The sequence below is a fragment of the Danaus plexippus genome (assembly GCF_018135715.1).
Source record: "Danaus plexippus chromosome 3 unlocalized genomic scaffold, MEX_DaPlex mxdp_25, whole genome shotgun sequence".
Classification (NCBI taxonomy): Eukaryota; Metazoa; Arthropoda; class Insecta; order Lepidoptera; family Nymphalidae; genus Danaus; species Danaus plexippus.
In genome coordinates, this window is record NW_026869844.1 from 2,070,326 (window position 1) to 2,087,054 (window position 16,729).

Consider the following 16,729-nt stretch of genomic DNA (forward strand, 5'->3'; position numbering starts at 1 on the left):
AGTGAAAATATATTTCATGCAAATTATACATGATTAGTTTATTTAATTTTGTTTTCAAAAATATTTTTTAAATATTTTAATATTTAAAGAGGAATTTCTATAGATTTTGAGAATATTCTGAGTGGCGAGATAAAAATTATCAAAAGTCTGTAATGTAATTAATTAATTATTAACCTTATCAAAAACATTTTTTTCAATAAGACAACATTGCATAGCATCCATCATTTAAATGATAAACTAGCTGATTGTAAAAATTAATTAAGCTCATAGTTGCTTTACATGTAACGCAAGCTTTTGCACTCAGATGTACTCGCGTAAATTATCAGTTATTTCAGCTTTATAGTGGATGTTTTTTTTTTATTTTTATCTAAAAATGTATGAGCCTCGTAACAAAAAAAGGAGTTAGTTTTATCGAACCTAAACCAGGCTAAAGTTTTTCACAGAGAAAGATGATAGCAGTTTTTTCAGACAATAACATAATTGGGTCTAGATTTCCTCAAAATAAACACAATGTTGACAGATGATGTATCCCTATAAAAACAGAGGTTTGAATGGGTTAGGTTGGGAAAAACCAAATTAAAACATCTACAATACTTTTTAAATTATGTCAACAAATTTTCGTTAACTCTTTTATCAATTTCCTGTATTCCTGTAACTAACAGCTTATAAAAATATATATATTTTTAAAAGGCTTTATTGATGTACACAAGATAACAACTGAAAAATACTCTGAAATTAAAATGGCTTACAGATTCCGAAAAGGACTTACTGTGTTTCAAAAGTTGCAATGCTTTCAATAAACTTTAACGCAAAGGGCCTGTCATTCATTTGATTGATGCTGACTTCTCTCAGATTTACATAAAACTTAACAGATAATTCAATTAGGTTATTCGAAGATTACATTGTTCGCAAAAAAATTTAATTTAATTTAAGTTATCACTAAAAGCGATCATTATTACCACCTAATAGATTTTTACTTTATCGGAGTAAGATAATAATTCATATAAAACGAAGAATAAACAATATCATTAGGCATATTGCTATACGGGTGAGTTAAGTTAAAAACACAATAATCATTTTTATAAACTTTGATTTGACGTTTCTATTTCATATTAATCAACAATTACTTTTTTATATCCCAAAAGGTAATTTTCGTACAAAATGAAACTCCAAATCTTCGCTGTTCTCTTCTTGATCGCAGGCTCCTACGCCTTGCCCTCTTATAACGAGGGTGTCATCGTAGGTGTGTAAACCTTATTTAACTTTTTATACCTTCATACTTTACATTCGAAGGAGTGGCACACATTTTAAAAAAAGAACAATTTCTTCCTTATTTAAAAATCCTGTTTTCTCATAAAATTTAAATGTGTTTCTTGAATTACAGTTGGCCAAAATGAGCTAGCACAAAAAAGTATCGTTGTTGATCAAATCAAATGGGTAATTGAACTGATCAGTAACATTATTAAGGGGGTTGGTTTGGACCCCATTCAAGTCGAAGAACAAAGGCTCGATATCGAAATACCATTCTTGTGAGTAATTTTCATAACATTTTCTTAGCCACGTGAGTGACTCTTAATTTGTGTAATTTGATAACAATTTTATCCAATTTACATATATTAAAAAACATATGGAATTTTCGGTTGCCAGCCCGGTATTTATGATACTTTTAATTATACAATATTTATTAAGTGAACTGATGTACGAGAACTATTTTTCTACTCTATCATTTGTAAGCAAGCGTACGGCCAGCCTCATGTGATCCTAAGGATTGATCCTACGACGACTGTGGACTCCTTCTTAAAAAGAGGATCACATGTTCGTGGCCACCCTTTAATATATATATTAAATTAAGTTAAGATGTTAATTTTTTTGGTTTACAGATTGAAATTCAATGCTTTTATTGAAAACTTCCGATTCGCCGGTACCAGTGACATCAAGATTCACAACCTAGAGTACGATCACATCATTAACAGACTGGACCTCGACGTTTCTCTTCCAGAGATCGTGTTTGAAGTTGGTTGGTAACATTATACTACATTTTTTTATTAAATATTTTTTCTGAAATGCCAAGGTAACTAAACATGGGAAACAAACACGTAACGGATTTTTTTTCCTTATAGGAAACTCTGGTCTGTACATCCAAGTCTTAAGCATTTACGAACTGCTTGATGCCGAATTCAAGGGCAGGTAAAGGAATCATAGTAATGACTTATTTCTTAAGCCTTTCAAAATTACTTGTTAACCGTCAATTTTCTTTTCAGAGTATCCATCAACTCGATCCGTCTCGCTGCTGAAGTCAATGTAGATGTCAGTATCATCAGCGGCATTTCCCTACGCAGCCTTTCAATCGACGTTAGCCTTGGTGGCATTGAGGTTTGTTTAAGTGTATTCCAAACCATTTACTTTTCTTCAGGCCCTGTATCCATTGGGAAATCATTTTAATTCCATACCCCTCTACATCCTTTTCTTCTATATCCTTCTTTTATGATTGTAATTTAAAATTGATTTCTAAACCATAAGCTATCTTTTTTACTCAATAATTATTTTATTCTTAAATGTTACTCTGTATTCACAGACTGTGAATATAATTCTCATCTGAGTCAGCTAGTTCTATAACAGGAGGATTGTTGAACAATATGCCGTGACAAATTTTTGATAAAATTTAAGCGCTCTTTATTGCTTACATTTCTTTTTTTTTTCAGTCTGACCTGACATTTATAGTGAACAACATTGACGGCTCCGGGATTCTCAACAATATTCTTAACGAAAGAATTCCCAATTACCTCAACGAAAACCGGGTATGTGTCAGCTACAGATCGAAACTAATAGCATATTTCATGTTACATCAAAATAACAGTCTTTTAAGGTTTTCTTTAATTATATAATAAATTAATATTTTTGCATACAAGATCTTATGACATTGGAACTTTCTTCAATTCAATTTTGTCATCAAGATAGGTTGGAAAAAGGCATTTAATTTTCAAGTATATTATACGTTTTAAAAACTCCTATTTCAGGAACGCATCAACGGATACCTGGAATTCGTTGTCAGCCTCATTCTCCGCATCGTCTGGGCCTAATGTTAATATTTTAAATTAATTTACAATCACTGTCTACAATCAAATATATCATTGACATCATGTATGTCGCTAAATTCTAATGTTTTATATTTTTATACAGAATAAAAGCTATTTAGTAAATGTATATCTTCTTATCAATCATTTAAACCACTTTAATGAAATTTCATAATGATAATTAAACAAAAAAACATTTAATTTATTTAAACTATGAACTGAGCTACATTAGTCTTTTAGATATTTTTCATGAGGAATTTTAAACAAGAGTATATTTTTAAGTCGAGTCCGTCAGACAAGAAGAAGTACAAAACCTTGTCTTCCCGTGGTTACTGTTGCTTGAAATTGTAATTATTTATTAAACCGAAATGTCCGCATAGTAACAGTAAAAGGTTTGATCAAATAACAAAAGTCAATTTCAATTATAATTATGAAAATATTTATTTATATAACCATCAACTAAAAGTGCCAATAAAGCAGTAAGTATAGATGTGTTTTTTCCTACACGTAAAAAATCTGCACTGATTTTAATGAAACATTTCAATAATATAGCTTAAACATCAGAATAACACATGAGAGCTAATTCATTCCTTCATTGCACGTTATAACTGTTGTATGTTGCATAAAATCACGTGATACCGACATTTAGTGACAAAAGTTAGATATTATTCTACAATTTTATCAGATACCTATTTAATTTAAGAATTTTGATGGATTTTAAATATCTTGAAAATTGTATTGCTTCGAAGGTTTATCGAATTCAATAATTTAATTAATACCTCATAATTGGCACTATTCACTGCTGTCTTACATGGGATAAATATATTTTTAGTGGGAAATAAATATATTTCCTCATCGGACATCAGTCTATATGATATGATTGTTGGTTGGTTGTTTTTAAGGACTTAAAGCGTACAATTCAATGAACCGTTCAAAGTTAAGCTTGACACTTCAATAGTAAAAGACGATCGGTGGACTCCAAGTTGAAGATAAGGTCTCTTGGCTTTGAAGAGACAAGTATGAGTTTTGATAGCGCAAAATATCAAAACATCAGCATTGACTTTTTCGGATATTTTTTTTTTTTTTTTGTACATAATAAAATATATTTTCACTGTCCAAATTCAGTCTATTAAATAAGAAAAACAATAAGAAAAATACTGCAATATAAGGTAGAAAAACAAATTACAGCAAAAATAATATTTAATATTCCTTATAAAATTAAAATGAGCGGTACCGAGATTTCTGTGTAATAAGTAATATTGTCGTTAAACCCGTTTCGCTCAGACCTATTTAAAAAATTATCCAAAATTTGTGTAGTGTAGTCTTTTTTTAAGCCATTTCATAAATCCATCCACGTTTTAATACTTTCTTATGTTTTTTACACGTATTGTTCCGTTTCACTAACTTATGCTACGAAAAACTTACCACAAACAGAGGAAATTAAAATAAACATTTAAGAGAACAGTGGTAAAATGCTAGAAGTTTTGTACTCTCTATTTATGCTTCATTTCAACGACCTCCTGGTTCGTCACACGATATTACATTTTTGATAACGAAGATAACAGTTAGATGTAAAGTGTATCAATCCAGCTCATGACTCGACCGGTATAAAATAGCTTTACAAATAATCGCTATATTCTTATGAACTTTATTTTACCTTGTTAATATAATATATTTTACAAACAACATCTACAAGACGTAAAACCTTTATTCGACCGAGCAACAAAGTACAACGAAAAATTCGAATTTTAATCAGATTAATTGATCAATTTATAAAATACGATTTCCGGCTTTGTAACCATGATTAAAAAGATAACATAATATTATTTCTCTTATTTCCACAATAGATAAATCCTCATCAAGTTGAAAAAATTTGTATATGGTTTTACTTATACAAAATAAATTTATATGTGTTTTGTGATATCGCATTTGGCACCTATACAACGTATTAATATGGGTAAAGGAATACATATCAGTTTTCTCCTTTACTTTGTTTATCAAACATAATAAGTTTACACAAATTGATATTGATCTATTTTGGCATTACTAATTTCCTTTAAATGAAACTAATATTTTTCAGATAAACTACGCGTGCTTTATTTTTGGTTAAAACTACATACTCCCGACGTTTCGGTTACTTTTCAGCAACCGTGCTCACGGGCAGACGAGATGTGAATATCATTATTGATTAATGTCATTATTAATTTCATTTGTTTTATTTTTTTGTATTCCACTAGCCGTTTACACTGTGTCATGTATAAATAAATGCATCTTTTACATCCAAAAGCGTTGTGCCATTATTAAGAAGAAAATTTATTATTTCTGAATAAGCATGACATAATAGTTTCATTTTAATATTTTACACGAGTTGGTTCAATTGCTAAAAATAGTTTTAGTACATTTTTCGATTAGCTGTCTGTATGTTTTATAAAGAGGACAGATGAGGAAACCCACGTTAATCACTTTGATCACGGGTTTTTAATTCTTAAGTAATTGAAAACTTTACTCAGTTGTAGATAGCATCTACAACTTTGTTAATATTGTCATATTATAAACTTAATAATTTAACTGGTCGGTAAAAGATATTACTATTTTAGAACACATCGAACCGAGAACTGTTTCGGGCTAATTATGTGTTTTTGGTTTAAGAGAACAATTAATGAAATGTTTACGGTTTGTAAGGAATAAGACAAACTAATCTTCAAGAGTCCCTTCCTGGATAAAAGATATCTTCATTCAAAAACAAAATAATACGTGTCTGTCATAGATGGCCCTCTCATTACATAGGGGCATGAGATGTTGTGTATTCGTGTAAAAATGTTGATCGATTATTTACATAAACAGCGAGAATATATTTCGTGCAAATTTTACATAATTAGTTTATTTAATTTTATTTTCAAAAATATTTTTTCAATATTTCAATATTTAAAGAGGAATTTCTAAAGATTTTGAATATATTCTGAGTGGCGAGATAAAGATTATCAAAAGTCTGTAATGTAGTTAATTAATTATTAACCTTATCAAAAATATTTTTTTTTTAATAAGACAACATTGCATAGCATCCATCATTTAAATGATAAACTAGCTGATTGTAAAAATTCATTAAGTTCATAGTAGCTTTACATGTAACGCAAGCTTTTGCGCACAGATAAACTCGCGTAAATTATCAGTTGTTTCAGCTTTATATTGTTTTTTTTCTTTTTTTTATTCAGAAGGATAATAATAGTTTTAAAAAAATGTTTTTATGGACTAGACCAAATCAAAATAAACACAGTGTTGACATATTTTGTCTCCCTTTAAAAACAGAGATTTGAAAGGGTTAGGTTAGGAAATAAGAAAATTATATGTTTTTTTTTGCCACTATTTATATTAATTTTCGCCTTAATATTTGTATGCCTTCTACTTTTTAATTATTGACACCCTAAAGGTTGGAAAATTCGGTGGGAGGTGAATTCTGAAAAAGTCCTATAGTTTAGGATCCTGTAGAGTGTAGATCACTCCCACAAGACCATTCCTACGGTCTTACTTTATTAAATACAATTATAAATGTTTAAAGCTTCCTGAATTCCTGTAAACAATAGCTTATAACATTATTATTTTTTATTTTCAAAGGCTTTATTGATGTACACAAGATAACAGCTGAAAAATACTCTGAAATTAAAATGGCTTACAGATTCCGAAAAGGACTTACTGTGTTTCAAAAGTTGCAATGCTTTCAATAAACTTTAACGCAAAGGGCCTGTCATTCATTTGGTTGATGCTGACTTCTCTCAGATTTACATAAAACTTAACAGATAATTCAATTAGGTGATTCGAAGATTACATTGTTCGCAAAAAAAATTAATTTAATGTTAGTTATCACTTAAAGCGATCATTATTACCTAATAGATTTTTACTTTATCGGAGTAAGATAATAATTCATATAAAACGAAGAATAAACAATATCATTAGGCATATTGCTATACGGGTGAGTTAAGTTAAAAACAAAATAATCATTTTTATAAATTTTGATTTGACGTTTCTATTTCATATTAATCCATAATTACTTTTTTATATCCCAAAAGGTAATTTTCGTACAAAATGAAACTCCAAATCTTCGCTGTTCTCTTCTTGATCGCAGGCTCCTACGCCTTGCCCTCTTATAACGAGGGTGTCATCGTAGGTGTGTAAACCTTATTTAACTTTTTATACCTTCATACTTTACATTCGAAGGAGTGGCATACATTTTAAAAAAAGAACAATTTCTTCCTTATTTAAAAATCCTGTTTTCTCATAAAATTTAAATGTGTTTCTTGAATTACAGTTGACCAAAATGAGCTAGCACAAAAAAGTGTCGTTGTTGATCAAATCAAATGGGTAATTGAACTGATCAGTAACATTATTAAGGGGGTTGGTTTGGACCCCATTCAAGTCGAAGAACAAAGGCTCGATATCGAAATACCATTCTTGTGAGTAATTTTCATAACATTTTGTTAGACACGTGAGTGACTCTTAATTTGTATAATTTGATAACAATTTTATCCAATTTACATATATTAAAAAACATATGGAATTTTCGGTTGCCAGCCCGGTATTTATGATACTTTTAATTATACAATATTTATTAAGTGAACTGATGTACGAGAACTATTTTTCTACTCTATCATTTGTAAGCAAGCGTACGGCCAGCCTCATGTTAAGGAGTGACCCTACGACGACAGTGGACTCCTTCTTAAAAAGAGGATCACATGTTCGTGGCCACCCTTTAATATATATATTAAATTAAGTTAAGATGTTAATTTTTTTTGTTTTACAGATTGAAATTCAATGCTTTTATTGAAAACTTCCGATTCGCCGGTACCAGTGACATCAAGATTCACAACCTAGAGTACGATCACATCATTAACAGACTGGACCTCGACGTTTCTCTTCCAGAGATCGTGTTTGAAGTTGGTTGGTAACATTATACTACATTTTTTTATTAAATATTTTTTCTGAAATGCCAAAGTAACTAAATATGGGAAACAAACACGTAACGGATTTTTTTTCCTTATAGGAAACTCTGGTCTCTACATCCAAGTCTTAAGCATTTACGAATTGCTTGATGCCGAATTCAAGGGCAGGTAAAGGAATCATAGTAATGTCTTATTTCTTAAGCCTTTCAAAATTACTTGTAAACCGTCAATTTTGTTTTCAGAGTATCCATCAACTCGATCCGTCTCGCTGCTGAAGTCAATGTAGATGTCAGTATCATCAGCGGCATTTCCCTACGCAGCCTTTCAATCGACCTTAGCCTTGGTGGCATTGAGGTTCGTTTAAGTGTATTCCAAACCATTTACTTTTCTTCAGGCCCTGTATCCATTGGGAAATCATTTTAATTCCACACCTCTCTATACCCTTTTCTTCTATATCATTCTTTTAGGATTGTATTTTAAAATTGATTACTAACCCTAAGCTATCAGTTTTACTCAATCATTATTTTATTCTTAAATGTTACTCTGTATTCACAGATTGTGAATATAATTCTCATCTGCGTCAGCTAGTTCTATAACAGGAGGATTGTTGAACACTGTGCCGTGACAAATTTTTGATAACCTTTAAGCGCTCTTTATTGCTTACATTTCTTTTTTTTTTCAGTCTGACCTGACATTTATAGTGAACAACATTGACGGCTCCGGGATTCTCAACAATATTCTTAACGAAAGAATTCCCAATTACCTCGACGAAAACCGGGTATGTGTCAGCTACAAATTGAAACTAATAGCATATTTCATGTTACATAAAAATAACAGTCTTTTAAGGTTTTCTTTAATTATATAATATATAAATATTTTTGCATAAAAGATCTTATAACATTGGAACTTTCTTCAATTCCATTTTTGCGTCAGAATTGGTTGGAAAAACAATTTGAAAAAGGCATTTAATCTTCAAGTATATTATACGTTTTATAAACTCCTATTTCAGGAACGCATCAACGGATACCTGGAATTCGTTGTCAGCCTCATTCTCCGCATCGTCTGGGCCTAATGTTAATATTTTAAATTCATTTACAATCACTGTCTACAATCAAACATATCATTGACATCATGTATGTCGCTAAATTCTAATATTTTATATTTTTATACAGAATAAAAGCTATTTAGTAAATGTATATTTTCTTACCAATCATTTAAACCACTTTAATGAAATTTCATAAACGTAATTGAACAAAAAAACATTTATTTTATTTAAACTATGAACTGAGCTACATAAGTCTTTTAGATATTTTTCACGAGGAATTTTAAACAAGAGTATATTTTTAAGTCGAGTCTGTCAGAAAAGAAGAAGTACAAAACCTTGTCTTCCCGTGATTACTGTTGCTTGAAATTGTAATTATTTATTAAACCGAAATGTCCGCATAGTAACAGTAAAAGGTTTGATCAAAAAACAAAAGTCAATTTCAATTATAATTATGAAAATAATTATTTATATAACTATCAACTAAAAGTGCCAATAAAGAAGTAAGTATAGATGTGTTTTTTCCTACACGTAAAAAATCTGCACTGATTTTAATGAAACATTTCAATAATATATCTTAAACATCAGAATAACGCATGAGAGCTAATTCAGTCCTTCATTGCACTTTATAACTGTTGTATGTTGCATAAAATCATGTGGTACCGACATTAGTGATAAAAGTTAGATATTATTATACAATTTTATCAGATACTTATTTAATTTAAGAATTTTGATGGATTTTAAATATCTTGAAAAGTTTATTGCTTCGACGGTTTATCGAATTACATAATTTAATTAATACCTCCTAATTGACACTATTCACTGCTGTATTACATGGGATAAATATATTTTTAGTGGGAAATAAACATATTTCATAATCGGACATCAGTCCATATGAGATGATTGTTGGTTGGTTGTTTTTAAAGACTTAAAGCGTACAACTCAATGAACCGTTCAAAGTTAAGCTTGACACTTCAATAGTAAAAGACGATCGGTGTACTCCAAGAATACATTGTAAGAAGTTAAAGATAAGGTCTCTTGGCTATGAAGAGACAAGTATGAGTTTTGATAGCGCAAATATCAAAACATCAGCATTGACTTTTTCGGATATTTTTTGAAGTGTGATTTTTTTTTTGTACATAATAAACTACATTTTCACTGTCCAAATTCAGTCTATTAAATAAGAATAACAATAAGAAAAATACTGCAATATAAGGTAGAAAAAACAATTTACAGCAAAAATAATATTTAATATTCCTTATAAAATTAAAATCTGCGGTACCAAGATTTCCGTGTAATAAGTAATATTGTCGTTAAACCCGTTTCGCTCAGATCTATTTAAAAAATTATCCAAAATTTCTGTAGTGTAGTCTTTTTATAACCCATTTCATAAATCCATCTACGTTTTAATACTTTCCTACGTTTTTTACACGTATTGTTCCGTTTCACTAACTTATGCTACGAAAAACTTACCACAAACAGAGGAAATTAAAATAAACATTTAAGAGAACAGTGGTAAAGTGCTAGAAGTTTTGTACTCTCTATTTATGCTTCATTTCAACGACCTCCTGGTTCGTCACACGATATTACATTTTTGATAACGAAGATAACAGCTCAGATGTATAGTGTATCAATCCAGTTCATGACTCAACCGGTATAAAATAATTGCTATATTCTTATGAACTTTATGTCACCTTGTTAATGTATACCTTACGTTGTTAATATAATGTATTTTACAAACAACATCTACAAGACGTGAAACCTTTATTCGACCGAGCAACAAAGAACAACAAAAAATTCGAATTTTAATCAGATTAATTGATCAATTTATAAAATACGATTTCCGGCTTTGTAACCATGATTAAAAAGATAACACAATATTATTTCTCTTATTTCCACAATAGATAAATCCTCATCACGTTGAAAAAATGTATATACGTTTTGAAACATATATATGTACATATATGTTTTTACTTATACAAAATAAATTTATATATGAATTGTAATATCGAATTTGGCACCTATATAACGTATTAATATGGGTAAAGGAATACATATCCGTTTTCTCCTTTACTTTGTGTATCAAACATAATAAGTTTACACAAATTGATGTTGATCTATTTTGGCATTATTAATTTTATTTAAATGAAACTACTATTTTTCGGATAAAATACGCGTGCTTTTTTTGGGTTAAAACTAATTACTCCCGACGTTTCAGCAACCGTGATCACGGGCAGACGAGATGTGAATATCATTATTAATTTCATTTTTTTATTTGTTTGTTTTTCAATAGCCATTTATACTGTGTTATGTATTAATAAATGCATCTTTTACATCCAAAAGCGTTGTGCCATTATTAAGAAGAAAATTTATTATTTCTGAATTAGCATGACATAATAGTTTAATTTTAATATTTTACAGGAGTTGGTTCAATAGCTAAAACTAGTTTTAGTACATTTTTCGATTAGCTGCCTGTATATTTTATAAAGAGGACAGATGAGGAAACCCATGTTAATCACTTTGATAACGGGATTTTGATTCTTAAGTAATTGAAAACTTTACAAAGTTGTAAATAACCTCTACAACTTTGTTAATATTGTCATATTTTAAAGTTAATAATTTAACTGGCCGGTAAAGGATATTACACTTTTATAACACATCGAACCGAGAACTGTTTCGGGGTAATTATGTATATTTGGTTTAAGATAACAATGAATGAAATGTTTGCGGTTTGTAAGGAATAAGTAAACATATAGTTTATGACTAGGACAAACTAATCTTTAAGAGTCCCTTCCTGGATAAAAGATATCTTCGTTCAAAAACAAAATAATACGTGTCTGTCATAGATGGCCCTCTCATTACATAGGGGCATGAGGCGTTGTGTATTCGTGTAAAAATGTTGATCGATTATTTACATAAACAGTAAAAAAATATTTCGTGCAAATTATACATAATTAATTTATTTAATTTTATTTTCAAAAATATATTTTTTTTATATTTTAATATTTAAAGAGGAATTTGTAAAGATTTTGAATATATTCTGAGTGGCGAGATAAAAATTATCAAAAGTCTGTAATGTAATTAATTAATTATTAACCTTATCAAAAATATTTTTTTTTTAATAAGACAACATTGCATAGCATCCATCATTTAAATGATAAACTAGCTGATTGTAAAAATTAATTAAGTTCATAGTAGCTTTACATGTAACGCTTTTGCGCACAGATGAACTCGCGTAAATTATCAGTTGTTTCAGCTTTATATTGTTTTCTTTTTCTTTTTGTTATTCAGAAGGAAAATAATAATTTTAAAAAAAGTTTTTTTTGGACTAGACCAATTCAAAATAAACACAGTGTTGACAAATTATTTTTCTCCCTTTAAAAACAGAAAGGGAGAAAAATTATATATATTTTTTTTGCCACTATTTATATTAATTTTCGCCTTAATATTTGTATGCCTTCTACTTTTTAATTATTGACACCCAAAAGGTTTTTGATTTTATGAGATAAAGTGAGCAGTGAGCTATTAGTTCTTCTTTAAATATGAAATTCGGTGGGAGGTGAATTTTGAAAAAGTCCTATAGTTTAGGATCCTGTAGAGTGTAGATCACTCCCACAAGACCATTCCTACGATCTTACTTTATTAAATACAATTATAAATGTATAAAGCTTCCTGAATTCCTGTAAATAATAGCTTAAAAAAATATTATTTTTTATTTTCAAAGGCTTTATTGATGTACACAAGATAACAGCTGAAAAATACTCTGAAATTAAAATGGCTTACAGATTCCGAAAAGGACTTACTGTGTTTCAAAAGTTGCAATGCTTTCAATAAACTTTAACGCAAAGGGCCTGTCATTCATTTGGTTGATGCTGACTTCTCTCAGATTTACATAAAACTTAACAGATAATTCAATTAGGTGATTCGAAGATTACATTGTTCGCAAAAAAAAAAAAATTTAATGTTAGTTATCACTAAAAAGCGATCATTATTACCTAATAGATTTTTACTTTATCGGAGTAAGATAATAATTCATATAAAACGAAGAATAAACAATATCATTAGGCATATTGCTATACGGGTGAGTTAAGTTAAAAACACAATAATAATTTTTATAATCTTTGATTTAACGTTTCTATTTCATATTAATCAACAACTACTTTTTTATATCCCAAAAGGTAATTTTCGTACAAAATGAAACTCCAAATCTTCGCTGTTCTCTTCTTGATCGCAGGCTCCTACGCCTTGCCCTCTTATAACGAGGGTGTCATCGTAGGTGTGTAAACCTTATTTAACTTTTTTACCTTAATACTTTACATTCGAAGGAGTGACATACATTTTAAAAAAAGAACAATTTCTTCCTTATTTAAAAATCCTGTTTTCTCATAAAATTTAAATGTGTTTCTTGAATTACAGTTGGCCAAAATGAGCTAGCACAAAAAAGTATCGTTGTTGATCAAATCAAATGGGTAATTGAACTGATCAGTAACATTATTAAGGGGGTTGGTTTGGACCCCATTCAAGTCGAAGAACAAAGGCTCGATATCCAAATACCATTCTTGTGAGTAATTTTCATAACATTTTGTTAGCCACGTGAGTGACTCTTAATTTGTATAATTTGATAAAAATTTTATCCAATTTACATATATTAAAAAACATATGGAATTTTCGGTTACCAGCCCGGTATTTATGATACTTTTAATTATACAATATTTATTAAGTGAACTGATGTACGTGAACTATTTTTCTACTATGTCATTTGTAAACAAGCGTACTGCCAGCCTCATGTGATCCTAAGGATTGATCCTACGACGACTGTGGACTCCTTCTTAAAAAGAGGATCGCATGTTCGTGGCCACCCTTTAATATATTTATATATATATATATATATATATATATATATATATATATATATATATATATATATATATATATAGAATTAGGCGTAGACAGTTATTTTTTTTTTGGTTTACAGATTGAAATTCAATGCTTTTATTGAAAACTTCCGATTCGCCGGTACCAGTGACATCAAGATTCACAACCTAGAGTACGATCACATCATTAACAGACTGGACCTCGACGTTTCTCTTCCAGAGATCGTGTTTGAAGTTGGTTGGTAACATTATACTACATTTTTTTATAAAGTATTTTTTCTAAAATGCCAAGGTAACTAAATATGGGGAACAAACTCGTAATGATTTTTTTTTTCTTTTAGGAAACTCTGGTCTCTACATCCAAGTCTTAAGCATTTACGAATTGCTTGATGCCGAATTCAAGGGCAGGTAAAGGAATCATAGTAATGACTTATTTCTTAAGACTTTCAAAATTACTTGTAAACCTTCAATTTTCTTTACAGAGTATCCATCAACTCGATCCGTCTCGCTGCTGAAGTCAACGTAGATGTCAGTATCATCAGCGGCATTTCCCTACGCAGCCTTTCAATCGACGTTAGCCTTGGTGGCATTGAGGTTCGTTTAAGTGTATTCCAAACCATTTACTTTTCTTCAGGCCCTGTATCCATTGGGAAATCATTTTAATTCCATACCCCTCTACATCCTTTTCTTCTATATCCTTCTTTTATGATTGTAATTTCAAATTGATTCCTAAACCATAAGCTACCTTTTTTACTCAATAATTATTTTATTCTTAAATGTTACTCTGTATTCACAGACTGTGAATATAATTCTCATCTGCGTCAGCTAGTTCTATAACAGGAGGATTGTTGAACACTGTGCCTTGACAAATTTTTGATAAAATTTAAACGCTCTTTATTGCTTACATTTCTTTTTTTTCAGTCTGACCTGACATTTATAGTGAACAACATTGACGGCTCCGGGATTCTCAACAATATTCTTAACGAAAGAATTCCCAATTACCTCAACGAAAACCGGGTATGTGTCAGCTACAGATTGAAACTAATAGCATATTTCATGTTACATCAAAATAACAGTCTTTTAACGTATTTTTTAATTATATAATATATAAATATTTTTGCATACAAAGTCTTATAACATTGGAACTTTCTTCAATTCCATTTTTGCGTCAGAATTGGTTGGAAAAACAATTTGAAAAAGGCATTTAATTTTCCAGTATATTATACGTTTTATAAACTCCTGTTTCAGGAACGCATCAACGGATACCTGGAATTCGTTGTCAGCCTCATTCTCCGCATCGTCTGGGCCTAATGTTAATATTTAAAATTCATTTACAATCACTGTCTACAATCAAACATATCATTGACATCATGTATGTCGCCAAATTCTAATATTTTATATTTTTATACAGAATAAAAGCTATTTAGTAAATGTATATTTTCTTACCAATCATTTAAACCACTTTAATGAAATTTCATAATCGTAATTGAACAAAAAAACATTTAATTTATTTAAACTATGAACTGAGCTACATTAGTCTTTTAGATATTTTTCATGAGGAATTTTAAATAAGAGTATATTTTTAAGTCGAGTCTGTCAGACAAGAAGAAGTACAAAACCTTGTCTTCCCGTGATTACTGTTGCTTGAAATTGTAATTATTTTTAAACCGAAATGTCCGCATAGTAACAGTAAAAGGTTTGATCAAATAACAAAAGTCAATTTCAATTATAATTACGAAAATATTTATTTATATAACTATCAACTAAAAGTGCCAATAAAGAAGTAAGTATAGATGTGTTTTTTCCTACGCGTAAAAAATCTGCACTGATTTTAATGAAACCTTTCAATAATATATCTTAAACATCAGAATAACGCATGAGAGCTAATTCATTCCTTCATTGCACGTTATAACTGTTGTATGTTGCTTAAAATCACGTGGTACCGAAATTAGTGATAAAAGTTAGATATTATTCTACAATTTTTATTAGATACCTATTTAATTTAAGAATTTTGATGGATTTTAAATATCTTGAAAAGTTTATTGCTTCGACGGTTTATCGAATTACATAATTTAATTAATACCTCTTAATAGACACTATTCACTGGTGTTTTACATGGGATAAATATATGTTTAGTGGGAAATAAACATATTTCATAATCGGACATCAGTCCATATGAGATGATTGTTGGTTGGTTGTTTTTAAAGACTTAAAGCGTACAATTCAATGAACCGTTCAAAGTTAAGCTTGACACTTCAATAGTAAAAGACGATCGGTGTACTCCAAGAATACATTGTAAGAAGTTGAAGATAAGGTCTCTTGGCTATGAAGAGACAGGTATGAGTTTTGATAGCGGAAAATATCAAAACATCAGCATTGACTTTTTCGGATATTTTTTGAAGTGTGATTTTTTTTTTGTACATAATAAACTACATTTTCACTGTCCAAATTCAGTCTATTAAATAAGAAAAATGCTGCAATATAAGGTTGAAAAAAAAAATTACAGCAAAAGTAATATTTAATATTCCTTATAAAATTAAAATGTGCGGTACCGAGATTTCTGTGTAATAAGTAATATTGTCGTTAAACCCTTTTCGCTCAGACCTATTTAAAAAATTATCCAAAATTTGTGTAGTGTAGTCTTTTTATAACCCATTTCATAAATCCATCTACGTTTTTTACACGTATTGTTCCGTTTCACAAACTTATGCTACGAAAAACTTACCACAAACAGAGAAACTTAAAATAAACATTTAAGAGAACAGTGGTAAAATGATAGAAGTTTTGTACTCTCTATTTATGCTT

General features: G+C 29.6%; 3 protein-coding genes across 3 annotated transcripts; all 3 read left to right on the forward strand.

The window, feature by feature from the left end:
• The first annotated feature begins 1,081 nt into the window (after positions 1 to 1,081).
• LOC133320046 (uncharacterized) lies at positions 1,082 to 3,204 on the forward strand. Its single transcript, XM_061526732.1, has 7 exons — positions 1,082 to 1,243; positions 1,385 to 1,529; positions 1,881 to 2,017; positions 2,121 to 2,187; positions 2,262 to 2,373; positions 2,703 to 2,798; positions 3,018 to 3,204. Exons 1-7 carry the CDS (start codon positions 1,162 to 1,164, stop codon positions 3,078 to 3,080), a joined length of 702 nt encoding a protein of 233 aa, XP_061382716.1. The 5' UTR covers positions 1,082 to 1,161; the 3' UTR covers positions 3,081 to 3,204.
• Positions 3,205 to 7,074: 3,870 nt separating this feature from the next.
• LOC133320049 (uncharacterized) lies at positions 7,075 to 9,204 on the forward strand. The gene is made up of 7 exons (XM_061526736.1): positions 7,075 to 7,236; positions 7,378 to 7,522; positions 7,870 to 8,006; positions 8,110 to 8,176; positions 8,251 to 8,362; positions 8,691 to 8,786; positions 9,018 to 9,204. Exons 1-7 carry the CDS (start codon positions 7,155 to 7,157, stop codon positions 9,078 to 9,080), a joined length of 702 nt encoding a protein of 233 aa, XP_061382720.1. The 5' UTR covers positions 7,075 to 7,154; the 3' UTR covers positions 9,081 to 9,204.
• A 3,961-nt stretch (positions 9,205 to 13,165) lies between these two features.
• LOC133320050 (uncharacterized) lies at positions 13,166 to 15,359 on the forward strand. The gene is made up of 7 exons (XM_061526744.1): positions 13,166 to 13,326; positions 13,467 to 13,611; positions 14,026 to 14,162; positions 14,266 to 14,332; positions 14,407 to 14,518; positions 14,846 to 14,941; positions 15,173 to 15,359. The coding sequence occupies exons 1-7, from the start codon at positions 13,245 to 13,247 to the stop codon at positions 15,233 to 15,235; spliced, it is 702 nt and encodes a 233-aa protein (XP_061382728.1). The 5' UTR covers positions 13,166 to 13,244; the 3' UTR covers positions 15,236 to 15,359.
• Positions 15,360 to 16,729: the final 1,370 nt, after the last annotated feature.

Excerpts from the sequence above, each read along its gene's own strand:
- LOC133320046 (XM_061526732.1), top strand. The coding sequence starts at position 1,162 with ATGAAACTCCAAATCTTCGCTGTTCTCTTCTTGATCGCAGGCTCCTAC. Across the intron at positions 2,188-2,261 it reads GATGCCGAATTCAAGGGCAG|AGTATCCATCAACTCGATCC; the intron begins GTAAAGGAATCA and ends TTTTCTTTTCAG. Across the intron at positions 2,374-2,702 it reads TTAGCCTTGGTGGCATTGAG|TCTGACCTGACATTTATAGT; the intron begins GTTTGTTTAAGT and ends TTTTTTTTTCAG.
- LOC133320049 (XM_061526736.1), top strand. The coding sequence starts at position 7,155 with ATGAAACTCCAAATCTTCGCTGTTCTCTTCTTGATCGCAGGCTCCTAC. Across the intron at positions 8,363-8,690 it reads TTAGCCTTGGTGGCATTGAG|TCTGACCTGACATTTATAGT; the intron begins GTTCGTTTAAGT and ends TTTTTTTTTCAG. Across the intron at positions 8,787-9,017 it reads ATTACCTCGACGAAAACCGG|GAACGCATCAACGGATACCT; the intron begins GTATGTGTCAGC and ends CTCCTATTTCAG.
- LOC133320050 (XM_061526744.1), top strand. The coding sequence starts at position 13,245 with ATGAAACTCCAAATCTTCGCTGTTCTCTTCTTGATCGCAGGCTCCTAC. Across the intron at positions 13,612-14,025 it reads GATATCCAAATACCATTCTT|ATTGAAATTCAATGCTTTTA; the intron begins GTGAGTAATTTT and ends TTTGGTTTACAG. Across the intron at positions 14,942-15,172 it reads ATTACCTCAACGAAAACCGG|GAACGCATCAACGGATACCT; the intron begins GTATGTGTCAGC and ends CTCCTGTTTCAG.